This window comes from Hyperolius riggenbachi, chromosome 4, assembly GCF_040937935.1.
Source record: "Hyperolius riggenbachi isolate aHypRig1 chromosome 4, aHypRig1.pri, whole genome shotgun sequence".
NCBI lineage: Eukaryota > Metazoa > Chordata > Amphibia > Anura > Hyperoliidae > Hyperolius > Hyperolius riggenbachi.
This window is the reverse complement of record NC_090649.1, coordinates 226,034,283-226,055,062: the sequence shown is the minus strand read 5'-3', so window position 1 is coordinate 226,055,062 and position 20,780 is coordinate 226,034,283. Positions and strand designations below refer to the sequence as shown.

At 43.7% G+C, this 20,780-nt stretch overlaps 1 protein-coding gene across 1 annotated transcript in view; it reads left to right on the top strand.

Annotated features, from left to right (window-relative positions):
- Window positions 1–20,780, top strand: part of COL21A1 (collagen type XXI alpha 1 chain) — a 197,684-nt gene that overhangs the window by 166,755 nt on the left and 10,149 nt on the right. Inside the window, exons 25-27 of the mRNA XM_068279365.1 lie at window positions 11,765–11,911; window positions 14,938–14,992; window positions 18,846–19,046. Of these exons, the coding sequence (XP_068135466.1) occupies window positions 11,765–11,911; window positions 14,938–14,992; window positions 18,846–19,046 (403 nt within the window). The remainder of the gene's footprint in view (window positions 1–11,764; window positions 11,912–14,937; window positions 14,993–18,845; window positions 19,047–20,780) is intronic.

Below are 20,780 nucleotides of genomic sequence, written 5' to 3'. Positions count from 1 at the left end.
ATTTTTGTTTTGTAAATTGTATAAACATCTGGCGTAGCTCGTTATAGTATGTTATTTGTGTCTCTGTTTACAGTTTGTGATCCCCTTCTATTGCCTGAGGAAGCGGGCTTTGCCTGCGAAACGCGTCGCACCTTTGGGGTATTTATAAATAAATGTTTTGATGCTTGTCAGACAGTTGTTATGTGTCTGCTTTCAGGAGATGAGTCCACCGCTGCCACAGCATTTTTAGAACATTTAATATATGTTATTATCCTGCTGGTGCCTCTGTTCCGTTATCTACATGGTAGGGTTCTCAAACTTTGCACAGTTGGTCACTGGGTGATGGGATTAATATTCAGAAAAGTGGGATGAGCCTACAAAAGCCAATCAAAATTCACCTATAGAGTTGTCCCGAACGGTTCGGCCGCAAACTTATTCGCGTGAACATCGTTGGTTTGTGATCGGGTCGAAACGCAAACTTTATGGCGAGTTTGACCCACCCCTATACTACATCATTGGGCTAAACTTTGACCCTCTACATCACAGTCGGCAGACACATGGCAGCCAATCAGGCTGCACTCCCTCCTGGAGCCCACCCCCTCCTTATATAAGGCAGCGCGTCGGTCATGATCTCACTCTGTCTGCTGCTGTAGTAGTAAGAGAAGGGAGAGGATGCTGCAGAGACATAGGGAAAGCTTAGTTAGGCTCTTGTTAGGCTTGTTAGCTTGCTCCTTGCTGATACTTATTGCTAAAAAGCACCCCCCCCCAAAACAGCTCTTTTGAGAGCTAATGTTCTTGTGATGTGTTTTTTGTGTGTGGCCCACTGACACTTGCATATACAGCCGTGCCTGTCCCAGCTGGCCCTTGCTAATTGCTATACTGTGCCAGGCCCAGCACATTCAGTGCCTACCTTTTCACAGCACCTGTGTGTGTGACAGCTGCACATTTGTAATACCAGTCCGTGCTGTGCATACCTTTCACTGCACCTGTGTAACATAACGCAGTTTTATATAACAGTCACTGCATACCTGTTCACTGTACCTGTGTGTGTGACAGCTGCACATTTGTAATACCAGTCTGTGCATACCTTTCACTGCACCTGTGTAACCGCATATTGCTGTATCAGCAGTCACTGCAACCTTTTCAATGCATCTGTGTAACCGCACATCATATTAGTCAAGTCATTGCATACCTTTCACTTCATCCCCCCCAATATGGACAAAACAAAAGGCAGATGCAGGACACCCGGCAGGTCTGTTCAAGGTCGTGCTGTCGTGATTTTGTGCGGCCCTCGACCAAAGTACAGTGTTCAGAAGAAGGCACGTGCCATCAACCCCAAATATTGTCAGGACTTAGTTGACTATTTAACACAGAACTCCTCATCTTCCTCAGCTTCCGCACGGAAGCGTGACATATCTTCCTCCTCCTGCTCTGATTCTGGCACCCCACTTAACACTCCGTCGACAGCCATCACCAAAGTGCCATCATCCCAGGGCTCAGCAGTGTGGAAATTTTTGTGTGTGTCTGTCTCAGATGAGAGCAATGCCATCTGTACTCTCTGCCACCGAAAATTGAGCCGTGGAAAGACCAAGACCCACGTAGGGACAACAACCTTACGAAGGCACATGATTACAAAGCACAAACTGCTATGGGATGACCACCTGAGGAAAGGCAGCACACAAAAGCAAAGCCACACACCGCAGTGGAAGATACCATCACGCAATTATTTCTCAAAAAATGCAATACCCAAACTGTACCGTGATGTTGAAAGGCAAGTGGTGTCATCTCTGGCACACAGCATTGGGTCAAGGGTCCATCTGACCACGGATGCCTGGTCTGCAAAGCACAGTCAGGCCTGCCTGCTGCAGTTGTTCTTCTGCCACCTCCTCCTCCTCCAAAGAAACGCCTTCCTCATCATCCGGGTCTGACTCCTCTTCCCCACACGACTCTTCCTCCTTCTCCCACCTCTGTGCTGCCGCAGGTGTTGAGGAAATGTCTGATTCTGATGAAAATTGCTCCCACAACTGTTCCTGCCATAACTGTTCCTCTTCATGCTCCTCCACAGCTTGATCCACCACTCTACGCATGGCACGCTCCAGGATGTAAGCGTACGGGATCAAGTCGCTGATGGTGCCTTCACTGCGACTCACCAGGCTGGTCACCTCCTCAAACGGCCGCATGAGCCTGCATGCATTTCGCATGAGTGTCCAGTTCGGGGGCCAGAACATCCCCATCTCCCCAGATTGTGTCCTTCTACTGAAATTGTAGAGGTACTGGGCGACGGCTTTCTCCTGTTCTAGCAGGCGAGCAGCGAAGAGGATGTAGCAGGAGGAGAGGAGGTGGCAGGAGGCTGGCCTGCAAGCCATGGAGGTGTCACAAGTTGGTCCACTGCACAGCCATGTACTCCCTGCTTGCCATCGGTCACCAGGTTGACCCAATGGGCTGTGTAAGTTATGTACCTGCCCTGACCATGCTTGGCAGATCAGGCATCCGTGGTCAGGTGGACCCTTGACCCAACGCTGTGTGCCAGAGATGACACCACTTGCCTCTCAACTTCACGGTACAGTTTGGGTATCGCCTTTTTAGAGAAATAATTGCGGCCTGGTATCTTCCACTGCGGTGTCCCAATGGCCACAAATTTACGGAAGGCCTCAGAGTCCACCAGCTTGTATGGTAACAGCTGGCGAGCTAACAGTTCCGCCATGCCAGCTGTCAGACGCCGGGCATAGGGAGGGATGACTGGCAGAAATTGTCTTCTTTCGCTCAAAGATTTCCTTCACAGACACCTGGCTGCTGTGGGCAGAGGAGCAGGAACCGCTCAAGGGCAGAGGTGGAGTGGAGGAGGGTGGCTGTGAAGGTGCAAGGGAGAAAGCGGCTGAAGATGCTGCACCTGAAAGAGAAAGAGGAGAAGGAGGGTGGCTTTTCTTTTGTGTGCTGCTTTTCCTCTGGTGCTCTTCCCATTGCAGTTTGTGCCTTTTCTCTATGTGCCTTCGTAAGGCACTTGTCCCTACGTGAGTGTTGGCCTTTCCACAGCTCAATTTTTGGAGGCAGAGAGAACAGATGGCATTGCTCCGATCTGAGACAGACACACTAAAAAAATTTACAAACCGCTGAGCCCCCCTAGGGTGATGGCACTATGGTGGCATCAGCAGCTGAGGTTGAAGGGCATGTTGGCTGACTGTCCATAGGTGGTGATACATGGCACTGGACACTGCCAACAGCTGTTTCTGAGGACGAGTTCCCCCTGCTTCTTTCAGGAACTCGTCTCCTCCTACTCCTCTCTGACTCCCCTTCTGAACTGTCGCCCTGTTCATCTCCTCTATTGGGAACATACGTGGGGTCCGTATCATCGTCATCATCATAATAATCCTGCCCAGCTTTGCTTACCTCAGACACCTCCAAAACTGCACCAACAGCAGGTACTTCATCATCTTCACAAGTTACATCCATAGTGTCGCCGCCTTACTCAGACATATGAGGTGGTGTAACTTGCTTAGCGCCTTCATCTGCTTGTAACAATAATGGCTGTGAATCAGTTAATTCCCCACCAATTAACTCCTGCGAAGTGTCAAATGCAATGGATGTGGTGCTTGTAGTAGCGCAGGTGGCTGCAGAAGATGAGGTGTTCTGTGTTAAATAGTCAACCACGTCCTGACAATCTTGGTAGTTGATGGGACGTGCCTTCTTCTGAGCACTATACTTTGGTCGAGGGCCGCTCAAAATCACATCAACACGACCTCACACAGACCTGCCGGGTGGCCTTCCTCTGGGTCTGCCTCTACCTCTGCCTGTTTTGTCCATTGTCGGGGGGGGGGGGGGGATGAAGTGAAAGGTGTGCACTGACTTGAGTAATACAATGTGCAGTCACACAGGTGCAGTTAACAGGTATGCGCGGAGTTGTATATCACACTGCGTGCACTCACGTAGGTAGGTGGGTGCACTGATCACAACAGGTAGGTATATGCAGTGATGAGGTGGGTGCACTGAACACAACAGGTAGGTATATGCAGTAATGGGTATTACAATGTGCACCTGTCACACACAGACAGGTAGCGGACAGGCACAGTGACACTGCGCGCACTGATGTAGGTAGGTGGGTGCACTGTGAACAACAGGTAGGTAGGTATATGCAGTGATGGGTATTACAATATGTACCTGTCACACACAGACAGGTAGCGGACAGGCACAGTGACACTGCGTGTGCTCACGTAGGTAGGTGGGTGCACTGTGAACAGGTAGGTAGATATATGCAGTGATGGGTATTACAATGTGCACCTGTCACACACAGACAGGTAGTGGACAGGCACAGTGGCACTGTGTGCGCTCAACTCACGTAGGTAGGTCGGTGCACTGTGAACAACAGGTAGGTAAGTATATGCAGTGATGGGTATTACAATGTGCACCTGTCACACACAGACAGGTAGCAGACAGGAACAGTGACTGCGTGCGCTCAATTCACGTAGGTAGGTGGGTGCACTGTGAACAACAGGTAGGTAGGTATATGCAGTACTGGGTATTACAATGTGCACCTGTCACACATAGACAGGTAGCGGACAGGCACAGTGACACTGCGTGCCCTCAGCTCACGTAGGTAGGTGGGTGCACTGTGAACAACAGGTAGGTAGGTATATACAGTAATGGGTATTACAATGTGCACCTGTCACACACACAGGTAGTCACTGAATGTACTGGGCCTGGCAGTGGCACACACACAGTATGAATTATCAAGGCTGTCTATGCAACACAAGTGTCAGTGGGACACACAGAAAAAAAAAATAGATCACAAGAACAAGATCAGCTTTCAAAAGAGCTGTTGTGGGCTGCTATTTGAGCAATAAGAATCAGCAAGGAGCAAGCTAACAAGCCTACAAGAGCCCAACTAATCTTTCCCTATGAGAGTCTGCAGCAGCAGCAGCAGCTGTCCCTTCTCTATTTACTGCAGGCACACGAGTGAGAAAAATGGCCGGAGTGGCTCCAGGAGGGAGTGTAGCCTGATTGGCTACAATGTGCCTGCTGACTGTGATGTAGAGGGTCAAAGTTGACCCTAATAATGCATTTGGGGGCGAACCAAACTTCCGGAAAAGTTTGTGGTTCACGAACCTCCGGAAGTTCCCCGGGAACCGTTCACCGGCGAACCATTCAGGCCATCTCTACTTGTGTTATGTACGCAATGCACATATTGCTAGTATAATGTGCATTACACAGATAGCTGTCTGCGAATGGCAATTGCTTAGTGAATCAAGGCCAATGTTTCTTATCAGTAGACAAATAATCATTCACGGTTCTTCTATCGCTGTTGTAAATGGAGAATAAATAAATTCTTGGTCAGTGTAGGAATGACAGAAACAGGTTTAGTCTGAGATTTGACAAACAAAAACCAGTGAGTCATGTATGTGGGTATTTGCCATGAGTTTAAGCCAAAACCATAGCTTACTCATCATTTCTTATTCTTCTTTTTTTCTTTCTTTTTTTTTACTTGAGCTTTCCTCTGAAGCCGCCAGTCTGATTGATGATTTCATTTATTCGCTTGGAATAATTGTAATGGTAATGCAGACAGAATGTTAAGTCCCATGCACCATGTGGTCCATAAACAGTCTGTTAGTCTGTCTCATGTAACAGTTGTGTTAATGAGGAAGAAAAATGCAATGTGTATGAAAAGAGAAGAGAGAGAATTTTCTAATATTAGTTAGGAGTAGATTTCTTTTTATCTAGGAGTACATTTTAACTATATGATCTATATCATATGATGAGTTATTGATACGTTATTATTATTAATAGCTTATATCACAAGGTAGTATTTATTTTACAAACTAGTTTATTCACTATAGCAGAATCAGCTTCAAGACGACTGTGTCTAGCCTACAAATCTATCCACAATTCTTGCCTGACCCACATTCCTGAACTCGTTCACAGATACACTCCTGGCCGGCCACTCCGATCCTCCTAACGACCTACACCTGAGCACCTCATACATAACCTGCTCCTATTTCTCATGCACAACTCCAAGACTTCTCTAGTTATGCCCCCACTCTCTGGAACTTACTTCCAACCCCCATGTCATTCACTTCCTCCTTAAAATCCTTCAAGCAAGTAATAATGGCACCTATTAAAAAGGGCGCCCCATTCACATCAATGTTAATCTTTTCTCTATTGGCACCAACTCTATAAAAAAGGTGCCACATAAATATAAAACAACTATATCACTTGTTATCTCTACCTTTCATTTCCATACCAACTTTATCGATTACAATAACCTATAAATAATAGTTTCTAAAACTGTATACACACGTTTTGACTCAATTACCTTTTTTTAATTCTATAAAACCATAAACGACCATATACTAATTTATATTGCACACATGAAACGGGGGACTAAGATTAGGCACCCCTGGGGGAGTGTGTGTGTGCGTGTGTGTGTGTGTGTGTGTGTGGGGGGGGGGGGGTTAAGGCTAGGCAACATCAAGGAGGTTAAGGTTAGGCACCAACAGGGGAGGGTTCTGTGTGAGAGTAGGGAGAGGTTAGGTCATAGTAAAATGTTGGTAAGTATTGCAAACAATTTACAATATGAATGAAGTAGTACAATATTAACCGATATTAAATTAACCGATATTTTATCACTGTTCCTGGTGCCCATTTTAATAGACATAAAAATAGAGATTCCAGTGGGGAATAGTAGAATATCACATTATAAATTATATTTTATGGCATATTCTGCCACCCATTTTACTAAACAATAAGTTGAATATTGTTTATATTTGGCACCCTTTTTAACTGAAGCTATTATTACATGCATGCCTCAATGCATTATATGCACCTGTTCATGCTGACCCACCCTCCAGCACCAATGCCCTAATTGCACCTTCAGAGCACCCATGCAGCCATCACTTACCTAGTGTGTCCCAACCCCCTACTCCTCCCTTTAGATTGTAAGCCTTTGGCAGGGTCCTCCTCCCCTTTTTGTATCCTACTTGATCTTACAATCTGATTATTTAACACCCATCTCATTGGTGGACTTGAACTACTTGGTCTTTATAACCATCTTTCCATTGCATGATCCTGTACCCTTCTATTCTTGTATGATCTAATACTGTTAGTCACTCCTTTTTATTGTCAATGTATGTACAGTAACCCTAGGGGCCTGATTCACAAAGCGGTGCAAACTTTTTCGCTGACTTTTGTGCGCGCAATTTGCCGCGATTTGCGCGATCGTGGTTTTTTACGTGCGCAATTTGCCGCGATTCGCGGCAAATTGCGCGCGCAAAAGTCTGCGATCGCGTGAATCGTGGCAAATTGCGCGCGCAAAAGTCCGCGAAAAAGTTTGCACCGCTTTGTGAATCAGTCCCCATGTATTGTCCAGTGTTTTTGTCAGATATTAGTGATATGCCTGGTAAGAGCAATACAAACAGCCATGCTGGCTGTGAAGGCTGACTTGCTTAAAGGGAAGCTGAAGTGAAAGGAATACAGAGACTGCCATCTTCATTCCCATAGAAACAATGGCAGCTGCCATGTTCACTGAAAAAAGGGTGCCATGATAATTTAGGTGCTGGGTTAAGTAACTAGAAGTACATTGTTAAAATTACTGATATTCTACTATAGGGCACTGGCTAATACTGATAGTGAAATATCTGTAATTTAATGAAAATCTACTATCACGTTACCTAACCTTCTTCTCACACTAACCCACCTTCCACCCACTCCTAACACTAACCTAGACCCCTCCCCTCCCATCCACCGCCAAAGTGCTGAAGCAGTTAATCTCTCGACGTGCGGCTCTTAGTGCGGAGCGCCGAAGCTGGGCGCCATCTTAGCAGCAATGCTATTCTGCACGCCCCACGTAACGGTAATTTGGGGCTCCATCGGCTGCCAGACCCCTAATAACATCTTCTTCCAAGTTGCGACAACTCAGAGGGGGAATAGTATTTAATGCCACCACCTCGTAGTTTAGCAGCATCAGGGAGAGCCGTCATTCGGCTCGCCCTACGCCAAACTGCCTAGCACCAAGATGACCTGCTCACCCAAAGTGCCCCTTCGACAGTATTTGCGCTACCCTTCTTTTCTGCAAAATTTTAGAAACAGTGCTTCTAGCATCCTAATTATACACTGGGCACTGCTACAACCGCAATTAATATTGCTGTCTATGTGGTACCCATATTACCAGCTGTTTGCCCAAATTACCTGCTTTGTTAGCTGCCTGCCTGTCATGCTAAGGTTTAGGCTTCAGTTGTTTTTGAGCCACACAACTGTTACAAACATGCAGCCAACATGCAGGAGTCAAACCAGAGGCAAAGCATGTAATCTGCATACTCCTTCTGGGCTAGTGACTTAACCACTTCCCGCCCCTCCACTGGCATGTTAAAACGGGCATGACTGCGGGCACGTGCACATGCATGCATTAGCATTTCAGTAAAATGGATGTTTGTAAAATGTCCTGTTTGCACCAATTAGTATTAAATTGTTTTAAAACATCCATTTTGCATAAAGTGGTTTAAGTATTTCAGGTAGTGCATCAGCACAGAAGTCTGCAACTGGCATTCTTTAATAGTGAATGAAGATATAGCCTCTGCATTCCTCTTACGTCTGGCTCCCTTTAAACTGTGAGAATAGGTTGAGATGTCCTACACAAATAACATTAATTAGTAAATGAGTGTGCAGAAACATACCAATAACAACCAAAGTGTGTATTTGCTTCTCCCTTGATATCAAAGGATCCCAGATTGGATGATGAAAGTCCTAGTTTAACCCATTCTCGTTCCGTCGTTTTCACTTGAGCAATGACAATGTTCACCTCCCATTCATTAGCCTATAACCTTATCACTACTTATCACAATGAACTGATCTATATCTTGTTTTTTCCGACACCAATTAGGCTTTCTTTGGGGGGTACATTTTGCTAAGAGCCACTTTACTGTAAATGCATTTTAACAGGAAGAATAAGAAAAAAACGGAAAAAAATCATTATTTCTCAGTTTTCAGCCATTATAGTTTTAAAATAATACATGCCTCCATAATTAAAACTCACGTATTGTATTTCCCCATATGTCCCGGTTATTACACCATTAAAATTATGTCCCTATCACAATGTATGGCGACAATATTTTATTTGGAAATAAAGGTGCATTTTTTCCGTTTTGCATCTATCACTATTAACAAGTTTAAAATAAAAAAAATATAGAAATATTTCATCTTTACATTGATATTTAAAAAGTTTAGACCCTTAGGTAAATATTTACATTTTTTTTTATTGTAATGTTTTTGTTTTTTTTATATTAAACATCTTATTTGGGTAGTTTTGGGAGGGTGAATTGTAAACAACAGGTTTATAAAGTAAATGTGTGTTGATTTTTATTTTTTTTACTTTTAGTTGTAGTATTACTTTTTGGCCACAAGATGGCAGCCATGAGTTTGTTTACATGACGTCACTCTAAGCGTAACATACAGACGCATGGGGGAACGCTACAGCCAGAAAAAGCGAAGGCTTCCGATAGAAGCTGTCGCTTTTTCAGCGGGGGAGAGGAATCAGTGATCGGGCACCATAGCCCGATTCACTGATTACCTGGCTAACGAACCGCGGGCAGGGGGCGCGCATGCACGCGCGCGATCGACTGCGGGAGCGCGCATTGTAGAAACTACGTCCAGGAACTAGAATAGGTTAAGCACAGAAAGTGTTCTATACTAACACTACCTGTCAAAAGTTTTAGAACAGCCCAATTTTAGAACAGCCCAATTTTTACAATCTTTTAAATTCAAGCAGTTCAAGTCCAGTGAATGTATACGTGGCTTAACTACTTCGGCCTCCTGGACGTACTAGCTACGCCCAGGAGGCCATATGCGCGTCCGCGTGCTCCCACGGCCGATCGCACGCGTGCTCCCGGCCCGTGGTTCGTTAGCCAGGCAATCAGTGAATCGGGCTATGGTGCCCGATCACTGATTCCTCTCCCCCGCAGAAAAAGCGACAGCTTCTCTCGGAAGCTTCGCCTTTTCTGGCTGTTGCATCCCCCATGCGTCTCTCTAAGCATATGTTACGCTTAGAGTGACGTCATGTAAACAAACTCATGGCCGCCATCTTGTGGCCAAAAAGTAAAACTACAACTAAAAGTAAAAAAAAATAAAACTCAACACACATTTACATTATAAAACTACTGTTTACATCCCACCCTCCCAAAAATGCCCAAATAAAATGTTTAATATAAAAAAAAACAAAAAAAACATTACAATAAAAAAAACAACAAAATGTAAATATTTACCTAACGGTCTAAACTTTTTATATATCAATGTACAGATGAAATATTTCTATTTTTTTTTATTTTAAACTTGTAAATAGTGATAGATGCAAAACGGAAAAAATGCATCTTTACTTCCAAATAAAATATTGTCGTCATACATTGTGATAGGACATAATAACCGGGACATATGGGCAAATACAATACGTGAGTTTTAATTATGGAGACATGTATTATTCTAAAACTATAATGGCTGAAAACTGAAAAAAATGCATTTTTTCCGTTTTTGTCTTATTCTTCCTGTTAAAATGCATTTACAGTAAAGTGGCTCTTAGCAAAATGTACCACCCAAAGAAAGCCTAATTTGGTGGCGGAAAAAAAAAGATATTGATCAGTTCAGTGTAATAAGTAGTGATAAAGTTATAGGCTAATGAATGGGAGGTGAACATTGCTCGGATGCATAAAGTGAAAACGGCTGAAGGCTGAAGTGGTTAAAGAGACTAAAAGTGCTCTTTGATCTCTTTTAGCTTCTTATGCTGGGAATACACCATGAGCTTTTTTGACAGATAGATAGCTCGATAGATAATGTCTGACAGGTCCGATCTGATTTTTCTGATTTATTTCCTTATTGAAGTGAAAGGAAATCGATCAGAAAATTGATCAGAAAATCAATCTGAAAAACGATCAGGCAGTAAATCTGCCGAAAAAAACTAATTGTGTATTCCCAGAATTATAGTTTCCTAGAGGTTCTTGGCCATCATGAGCTGATCCAGGCCCTATCCCATAGAACCATATAAATCCAGCCCCATGTGGTCTGGGCTCAGAATTCTGGCTATACCAGCCTGCATGGGTGACAAGAGGAGGCTTGGGAGGGAAGTCTTCAGATACTTTTTTTTTTTTATGTTACAGACTATCCAGCATGCTCATGGTGAACCAGAACTCCTAGGCGTGTGTATGAGGCTACAAATAACCAAAAAGCTTACTAAAATGTTACGGAAAACAAAAGTCTGCCTTCAGAAGGTAAACAGAAGGTATTTGCGATAATTCAGGTTGGAGTGAGCATTTGATGTCTCCCATGATGCATCACTGCTGAATATGCAAATCATCCTTTGTTGTCCCTGTGAGCTAACTACACCCCCAGAATCGCTGGAATGCAATGATGTGTCAGCTTGTTAAATGTACAGAGCCACAATAATCCAACATGCATTCAGACCATTTCAGATTGGTTGATCCTCATCAGTGCATGATATGGCTTTATGGAGTAGGACTTGAAACACCCAGAGTTACAGACTACCCAGCAAGCTCATGGTAAACCAAAACTCCTAGTGTGTTTTTAATGAAAATGTATACAGGTTTATTTGCCAGGATCCTTATACAGCAGTATTATGGCTGTACAACGATCTCTGACCAACAAGAAACCTGGCAGGAAATGCAATGCTTTTTCTAGGGATATGTGTAAAGCTGCAATACCAATGCAATACCAATGGTTACAGTATGTGTCATTTAACTGTATTTAAAAAAAAATTCCTATCATAATTTTAAAATTGAGTAATTCTGATTTACAGAAAGGGGAAGTAGGAGATCCTGGACTTCAGGGATTCAATGGACCAAGAGGAGAACCTGGCTCTGCTGGATTAATAGGGTCACCTGGTCCAAGAGGTTTCAGTGGTGAAAGAGGTCCTTCTGGGCATCCGGGACAAAAAGGAAGACCTGTATGTATGAGCAGTAATCTGAGTTATCATTGTGTTTGTGTTTCAAGTGAAATAGAGCTACTTTTATTTTTAAAAGTATTACAAAGTAGGGTCAGTGGCCAAGTTATGGAGCCATGGGCCCCAGTGCAAATTTTACACTAGGCACCCTAAGCACAGTATGTATATGAATTATATAATACAATTATATAATACAGATCACTAAAACTTTCTTTTGTATAGTCAAAGCACATATAGAGGTGATCTATACCACTATGGAATTAAAAAGTGCTAATATTGCAACAGGAGGAAGGGCCCATGAGGACCCCTCCGGTCCAGGAACCCTGGTGTACTCACAGCCATTCCCTATGTCTGCACCATTGGGTAAGGTTAAAATCTATATCTAGTTTAATTTTCGGTGTCCCCATTAGATAGATTTTGCCCTACCCTGTTATTATTTCTTTCTTTCAATTTTTTTTTAAAGGGGTTGAGTCACAAAACGTTTGTTATTCTACTTTTGAAGCTAGTAAAATGGATACCAGAAAATGCTGTAGCATAGCAGTAATTATACCGATATTCTACTATCCCCCACTGTTACCTTTATTATTGTGGCTGGTGAACTTGGGGCAAGAAAATGCTGTAGAATGTTGCTAATTATACCTATATTCTACTATCCCCCACTATAACCTAATTCTCACACTAATCCTCCCCTATCTATATCTAATACTAACCTACTCCCATCTGATTCTGCCGCAGCGCTCCTCCCACCTTTCTCTGGCTTGTCTAGGGGTCCCACTTCCCCACGGCATCTTCTTAGGTGTCCCTCTTCTCCTCTGGCATGGGTGGCATCTTCTGACATAGCTGTATACAGCGGCCACCTGCCGCTGTACAGCTCCGGATCCCCCCTCTGTGTGGCCTCCATCTTCTTCCGCATTGGCATCTTCTGACATAGCTGTACACAGTGGCCGCCTGCCGCTGTACAGCTCTGGGTCCCTCGTTCGCGTGGCCTCCGTCTTTTTCCACATTGGTCCTGGTGGCTACTGTTACACTAATGGCGTACGTATGCCTGGGGCATGTCGGGGGACCTGGAGCTGAACAGCAGCAGGCGGAGGAGAAGAGAGATCCGTTGACAAGCCGGACGGAGAGAGGAGCGCGGGGCTGGATGGGTAAGAGTCACTCCCTGCGCACCTCTGCACTTTTTTTTAATTTTCGGACCATAAGACCCCAAGTTTTGGGGAAGAAAAAATGTGTCTTATGGTCCGAAAAATACGGTAAGTGATTACAATAATTTTGTGAGTGGAATTGGCTCATTCTATTGGCCAGGCTTGGGAAATAATTACGGCATGATGCAGGTAACTTGGGCACCGGTGGCTGGTTGGTAAAATGTGCCGCATAGACCGCAATGTTAATTGTGACTATATCGACGCTTACTGTGTACACAACGATAGGTCAGTGAAGGACCCCAACTAATTCATGAAGAGTTTTGTCCATAAACAAATATTTTTTCCATCTTTTCTAATTAACTTCAGTCACTAACTGGGGCAAGTTAAATTATTAGTAGTAGTATTTTATAGAGGCAGAGCAAGTATTCCATGTTATATAAAAGTGTTTATGACACATGATTTCAATATGATAAATGAGGTAAGTATAACAGGCATTGTGCATACAGGATGTCATGTTTGTACATTGCTTGATGCGTATGCCTTTGCTCATTGTTTTATATCACCTTATGTTAACAAGTTTGGAATAGCTGAGCAGGAGCCTTCATCGTTTCTCCATTCATTATTTTTCAAAAGCAGCTGCCTATAAGAGAAACTTTACTTTAACATGCTAAGCAGTTTAGAGGAACTATTAAGTGGCAGGGTGAAAAAAAAGTCAAATAAAAGAGCATTTTGATAAAAGAAGGAAACGCTGACTCACTGAGTAAAATTGTTTGGGAAAGTTGTCATTAAGTTGAAAAGAGATCAAACTTTCTACAGAAAGCTATGTACTCCTTACAGAAAGAACAATTTTATTGAAATTGGAAACATGTATTCACTGAGTGATCTGTGAAAGTTCTCATTTTTTGGGGACAGGAAACACAGAGTAAATTCAGCTGGTTTAGGCTAGCCACCAGTACTGTGTTTTAATTAAAGAGAAACTGTGACCAAGGATTGAACTTCATCCCAATCAATAGATGATAGCCCCCTCCCCGTAAGAAATATTTTCCTTTTCTCTGTACGGCTGATATTGGGGTGAAACCCCTCCCACAGTGTGATGTCAGGACCATGGTGGGAGCCTTGTTGTATTGTGGGAAATAACAGCTGTTTTCAACTTTCAAAAAAGCAAGTAACAGCTACATCCACTGCATCACCTGCCAACAGTAAACATTTTGCCATGTGATAAATGTCAGAATGTTAATCAGGGAGAGGAAAGATGTTACAATGGGCAAACACTGACTAAATCATTTATACATAATTATTGTAAAAATTAAGCACTTTTGTTCATTACGTTATTTTCACAGGAGTTCCTCTTTAAAGGGGAATATAACCCTGCATTTCAACTTTGCTCTAAAACATTATTTACAGCATATTATATGCAACCAGCATTTTTTTTTTTACTAGACCAGCATTGGAAGGGTTACACACAGAGGTTTAAAGTTCTGTGGAGAGAGCTGCTCCCGGCAGCCGAAGTTTAAATCGATACATTTCAGTAAACAAAATGTAGCAAGTGGTGAATGTTACACACTCTTTGGCTGTCCTCCAGCTCCTGCACAGTCAGAGAGAGTGAGTCACATTCCACAGTTGTTACATTTTGTTTTGCTGAAATGTATCTATGTAAGCTTCGGATGCGGCAGCAGTTCTCTCTAGGAACTTTAAAGCTGTGTGTTTAACCCTTCCAATGCTGGTCTAGTAAAAAAAAAAAATGCTGGTTGCATATAATATGCTGTAAATAATGTTTTAGAGTAAAGTTGAAATGCAGGGTTATATTCCGCTTTAAGTCTCACAATGCTAAAATATTGCATTAATTATCTGGAGTTATATTTATATTAATGCAAATTTTTTTTAAAGGGGAAAGAACAATCAGAAGAATTTATAAGACAAATTTGCCTTGATGTTTTAAAAGGTATGTTGAAAATGATATTAATAACATAAAGAGTATAGAATGTAATGAAACAATAATAACTGCATCTCATTTGTTTTACTAAATGTCTGCACTGCAGATAAACAAAGATTGCACACCCTTCAGGCTAGTTTCACACTAAGGGCTTGATTCACTAAACCGCGATAACTCATATCACGGCCGCGCTAGTGTTTTTGTGCGTGTTTTCGCGTTTCCGTGCGCAATCGCAAATTTTGCATGCAATCACGAATTTTTGCATGCAATTGTGAATATTTGCACAAGAAAATTTGCGATTGCGTGCGAAAACGCACACGAAAACGCTAGCATGGCCTTAATATGAGTTATCACCGTTTAGTGAATCAAGCCCTAAATGTGAGGCCATCATCCTATGGAAGAAGAGCCTGGGGCTAGACGATCGCACCATTGCTGTGGCTGAGTGTGCCAACACGGTAATATGCGTAGCTCCGTCCCCCACACAGTGATGTAAGCCCTGCTGGACAGGAAATACTTCACTGGTTCACTGTCGGTCTGCACATGCACGCCTCTACCGCAACTCAAGTCGCCATGCGTCACCATAGACTTGCATTGCTGCATAATCCTTGCAGTAGGCTTGCAGAAATGTTTTTACTTCCATCACACTGCATCACATAGCCATAGTGTGTAAGTCTCCATAGATTTACATTGCCCTCGCAACAAGCTGCAGTGGGGAAGAGTACTGCACGCGATGCTCCGTGAGTAGTGTGAAAGTAACCTTAAACTTTACACTTCAGTGGCAGTAATAATCAGATTTTCCTAACATTTTTAATTTACTCAATTAGAATTTTGAAAATGAGTTGGTCAATTTGTGTTAATAATTTCTGTTTCAGTTATTTTATTTGAATAGCCAAGAACATAAAGGTTAACATAATCGATGAGAAAATTGCATCACATGTCATATAGGCTTTAGGTTAGGTTCACACAGTTAGAATTGTGAACAGTCTTTAGGGTAATCAGTCATTATGATCATTTTCCCAGTTGGAATCAATGGAAGGCATGGATGGTGGTGGTGGTGGTGGTGGTGGTGGGGGGGTGGGGGGGGGGGAGTTGGGGGGGTGGTGGAGCTTTTTAAGGATTAGACTTCGATGGACAGTTAAGGTTAGGCATCAGTAAGGAGGGGTTCTGTGGGAAATAGTGTTAGGTTAAGTTGTAGTCATACTCATACTACAATAGCCAAAATTTTCTCATGCCCCTTTTTCATACAAGTAGTAAACAGCATACATATTATCTCCAGCACTTGCCATACTTAAAAAAGAAATAATAGTTAGGTAGAAAATAGCAGAAAAGCTGGCATTTCAAATGAAAGTGAAATCTGCAACTCGGGTCACCACTGCTAAAATCATGAACTTAACTGAAAACTCATGAAACAGCAGAGGTACAGCAACGCAGCTTACGCATTTTGGACAATCAGTCCTTGGTCATAGCCCTGATTAACCTCCCTGGCGGTAAGCCCGAGCTGAGCTCGGGCTATGCCGCGCAGGGGGAGATCTCAGTCCCTGGTGGGGCGATTTTTATGCTGTAAAGTGCTGTACGCGCAGCTAGCACTTTGCTAGCCGCGCGTACAGCTTGATCGCGGCGATCGCCCGCACGCAGCGGCACAAGAGGCCCCCCCCCGCCAGAGCCCTGCACTGCCCGGACCAATGAGTTGCGAGCAGCGCTATGGGCTGGATCGGAGACGTCTGACGTCAGGACGTCGGCTGACGTCCATGACGTCATTCCGATCGTCGCCATGGCGACAGGAGAAGCCAAACAGGGGAGCGCGTTATATACGCGTTCCCCTGTTTGGTATTGTTGCCGGCAACGATCGAACTAGAGGGACACATGCACCCTCTAGTGGAGTTTCATGTAGCTACCATTCTGGTAGCTTTACATGAAACATTAAAAAAAAAAAAAAAATTGGATTTCTGCAATTTTTGCAGAAAAAATTAACCGCCAAGGAGGTTAATGGCTGATTGTCCAAAATGCTTAAAGAGGAGTCAGCACTGCTGTATTGAAAAGTTATATTTACCTCTGGAGTCTTGTCCCACAAAGCCTCCCCGAAGTCCCTGTTTTCTTCCCTACTTAAATATCACATGACTAGTGCCACAGTTTTAAAACACCTTGGCATAAATGATTTGGCTCATCCTGGTTAAAATGATAAAATACATGCCATATTTCATCACTAGTTGGGCATTTAGCGTACTTTTATCTCCAGCCCTTGTGTTTATAGTGCTTGGATGCAATTGCTGAGTCGCCTGTGCGACTCCAGTACGGTACAGATACATTGGTAGGCAACAGAGTAGCAATGTATCTACTGTATACAGCATTGGTTCCCCAAACTGTTGCCCTTGTGATTGCTTCCAATCAGTATGGGTGGCAGCCATTACAGGTGTCCACACATCTTCATACAAGGTATGTTCAGAAACCACAAGTGGTTAAAGGAATACTATCGATTTAAACGACTTTTTTTTTTAATACTCTATATTAGTGTACACATTACCACTAGTGCTAGGAGCACTTTATTTATTCACCCAGTTCTCTCTCTCGCTATCCCTGCTTAAAAATTCATTTCTCACACAGCTCATAGTAGTTTGGGTCACCCTGAGCTGCTTGGTTACTCTGTCACACAGCTCACAAATATATTTCACTGTGTCACTCACAGCATGCAGGAGACATGGGCTGATCTGAGGTGGTAACAGGTAACTAAATGAGCTGTAATATTGCTGGAATATAACTAGCTATAACACTAGTCTGTGTTTACACTCAGACTGCTTGCCTGGCTGCCTGCTTGTGATGATGATTCACTCCAGGCTGCATCCACTTTACAAGCTGCTGAGAGGGGCAGACCACTGTCTACAATTAGCATTATTAGTATCTTTATCAGTCAAGAGAAGCAAAGATAATAAACACACATTGATAGAATCTTTAACACCTTACCATCATATCAATAAGGTTCTTTCAGCAAGGTGATAATTAAACTATAAACTGAGGAGTTGATAGCAACTCCCCTGTGCAGAGACATGGTCTAGCCCTCTGGGAGCCGTCAGTATTTAGATACATTTTGTATCCAACACTGACGCCAAAACTGACGGAGGATTTTACAGCTGAGAGGAACAGTTGTGTGAGGAATCAAACTGCTCCTAGTACTTGCCCTAATGTGTGCTACAACATACAGCATTTAAAAATAAATGCATACATCGATAGTATTCCTTTAAGGTCGGGTAGTAGATACTGTGGTTCAGTGGTGTGTTTGCATATAAAACTGATGAACATGCCAGTACCAATGATGGCTATCTTCAGCCTGCTAGTAATATCATTTTTTTCTCCTCTTCAGTGTGCAGCATCCTCCTCCTATTCCTTTTGCAGACCCCTCATCATTGTGTAACATTCAAACAGCAATCTCTTTCTATCATATATATAGGTCCATCTTGCTATCCATTTGCAGCCTCCTTTTTCATATGCAGCAACCCCCTCTTCCATGTTCATCTGCTAGTACTTAGGTGTCCAGTGAGCTGAAAAGTCTCTGTATTGGGCAGAGCTGAGAGGAAAAGGAAGCAAGGAGATGAAAATGGGAATGAGGCCTGGTCAGCTAGGTCAACAGGTGGTCGGTGTTGTATATGAGATAAAAAATATATGACACAAGTTATTCATTTCACAAGTTATTTATTTATAATACCAATTAGTTAAAAGTGAACCTGGCAAACAGAGCCTTAACCATTTGGCTTTTTATTATATTTCAATTTGTTTTTTGACTGCTTCATTGTGTTCCAGCTCTTAATTTATTGTGTTTCAAATGTAATATTAATTATATATTATTTATTTGTTTTCTAATTAATAATAGCCCAATTACCATCATTACTACATACTGAAAGACTTCAAAGTTGTGATCAGTGTGCAACTCAGCAAGGACCCCCTGGGACTCCGGGACCACCCGGGCCACTTGGTCCTGAGGGTCCTAGGGGACTTCCTGGAATACCTGGGAGAAATGGCTTTCCTGGCTCTGTAGGACATCCGGGACCTCAAGGTGTTCCAGGACCTAAAGGTATGCATTTTATGTGTGATAAAGGTAACATGTGTTCTCATATTATTATTTAATTATTCCATAAGGCTATACTCACACAAAAATGTATAATAATAAATAAATCCAGCAGTAGACAGTTGAGATGTACTTAAGTGAATGGTGTGAATTACCGTATGAAGGTTCTCCATTTTTTTTAACCACTTTGTCCACTGCTACAGTATATCTACGTCATCTGTGGCACCCCCCAAGCCACCATGACGTAGATATACTGACATACTTGCAGCCCTGCTGTGCACGATTGGGTGCGCTTCAGAGCGCACCCCCCGGCACTGTCAGCTGCCTTACTAATTGGTGAAAGGGAAAATGTTCCCTTGTAGCCAATTAGTGAACCCCCCGCAGATGAACGATCACAGCTGTAGCAAACAGTGGTGATCCTTCATCTCTCCCCCTCCGCGCCAGATCAATAAAAAAATGCCCCTGCAAGGATAATATCTCACCTTACCTGGTTCCTGCGATCATCCTTCAGCCCCAGCTTCTATTCACTGTGGTGCACGCAGCCCTGTGATGCCGAACATCCGGGTCCCGGCTTGATGACGTCATCAAGCCGGGACCCGGTGTTTGGTATCACAAGGCTGAGTGTAGCGGGGTGAATGGAAGCTGGGGCTGAAGGATGATCGCAGGAACCAGGTAAGGTGAGATATTCTGCTTGCAGGGGCATTTTTTTATCGATCTGGCCACAGAGGGGGCAGAGTAGTAAGGGGGGGGGGGCACATCTGGCTACCCATAACGGAGGGTGGGGGTAGTGTTCCGAAAGAGGGGGGTTGAAATGTATTTTGGGGCCCATCAGGGTAACAGCTGGTGGGGAATTAATAATGGGGGGCACATCTGATGGTCCTGGGGGCCATAACCTAACACTGGGGGCACATTTGGCTATAATGTGGAGGGGGCACTAATCCTGGGGGCACATCTGGCTACAATGGGGAACATTGATCTCGGGGATACATCTTGCTATAATGATGGGCCCTATTCCGGGGTGCGCATCTGTCTATCTATATGAGGGGCTAGCAAATACGGGGGACAGATCTGGCTATACTGGGGGGCTGATATTGGGGGGCACATCTGGCTATACTGGGGGGGCTGATACTAGGGAAACGGGGGGATGTAATACTGGTGGCATGTTTGTTATCTACTGTAGCATTTTTTATTTTTTACTAGAATTGGTGAAACCTAAGGATTAATGCAATTTTTCATTTCCCCCCTTCTTTTTCCCATTAAAATGCATAGAATTTTTTTTTCTTGGGTCAAAATACCCCCCCCTCCTATGAAAGTCCAGTATGTCCTGAAAAAAACAATACCTAGATCATTTAGGTGACATGAGTAGGGATAAAGTTATGGCTGTTTAAATAGGGACATGGCTAAAGCGTCAAAACTGCTCTGGTCCATAAGGCAGGGGTCGAGTCCTGCGTGAACGCGGGTGGACGACGTCCACTTACTTTTATTGGAGAGTGGACGTCGTCCACCCTAGCACCCTGGAGGGGAGCAGCGCAGTGGAGAGGAGCATTAGGCAGAGCAGCGGGGAAGGGCGGACTTTCCCCCCCCTCCTTCCCTCACCTTGGGGCTCCTCTTCCTGGCTCTCCCCTCCAGAACGATTGCGGCAGTGGCTGGCAGCGGGCATCAGTGGGCGGGACTTACCTCCTCCTGTTCCGGCCAGTTGATTCTGTGCATGCAGCTAGTCTGCTCTAGTGAAGACCAGAG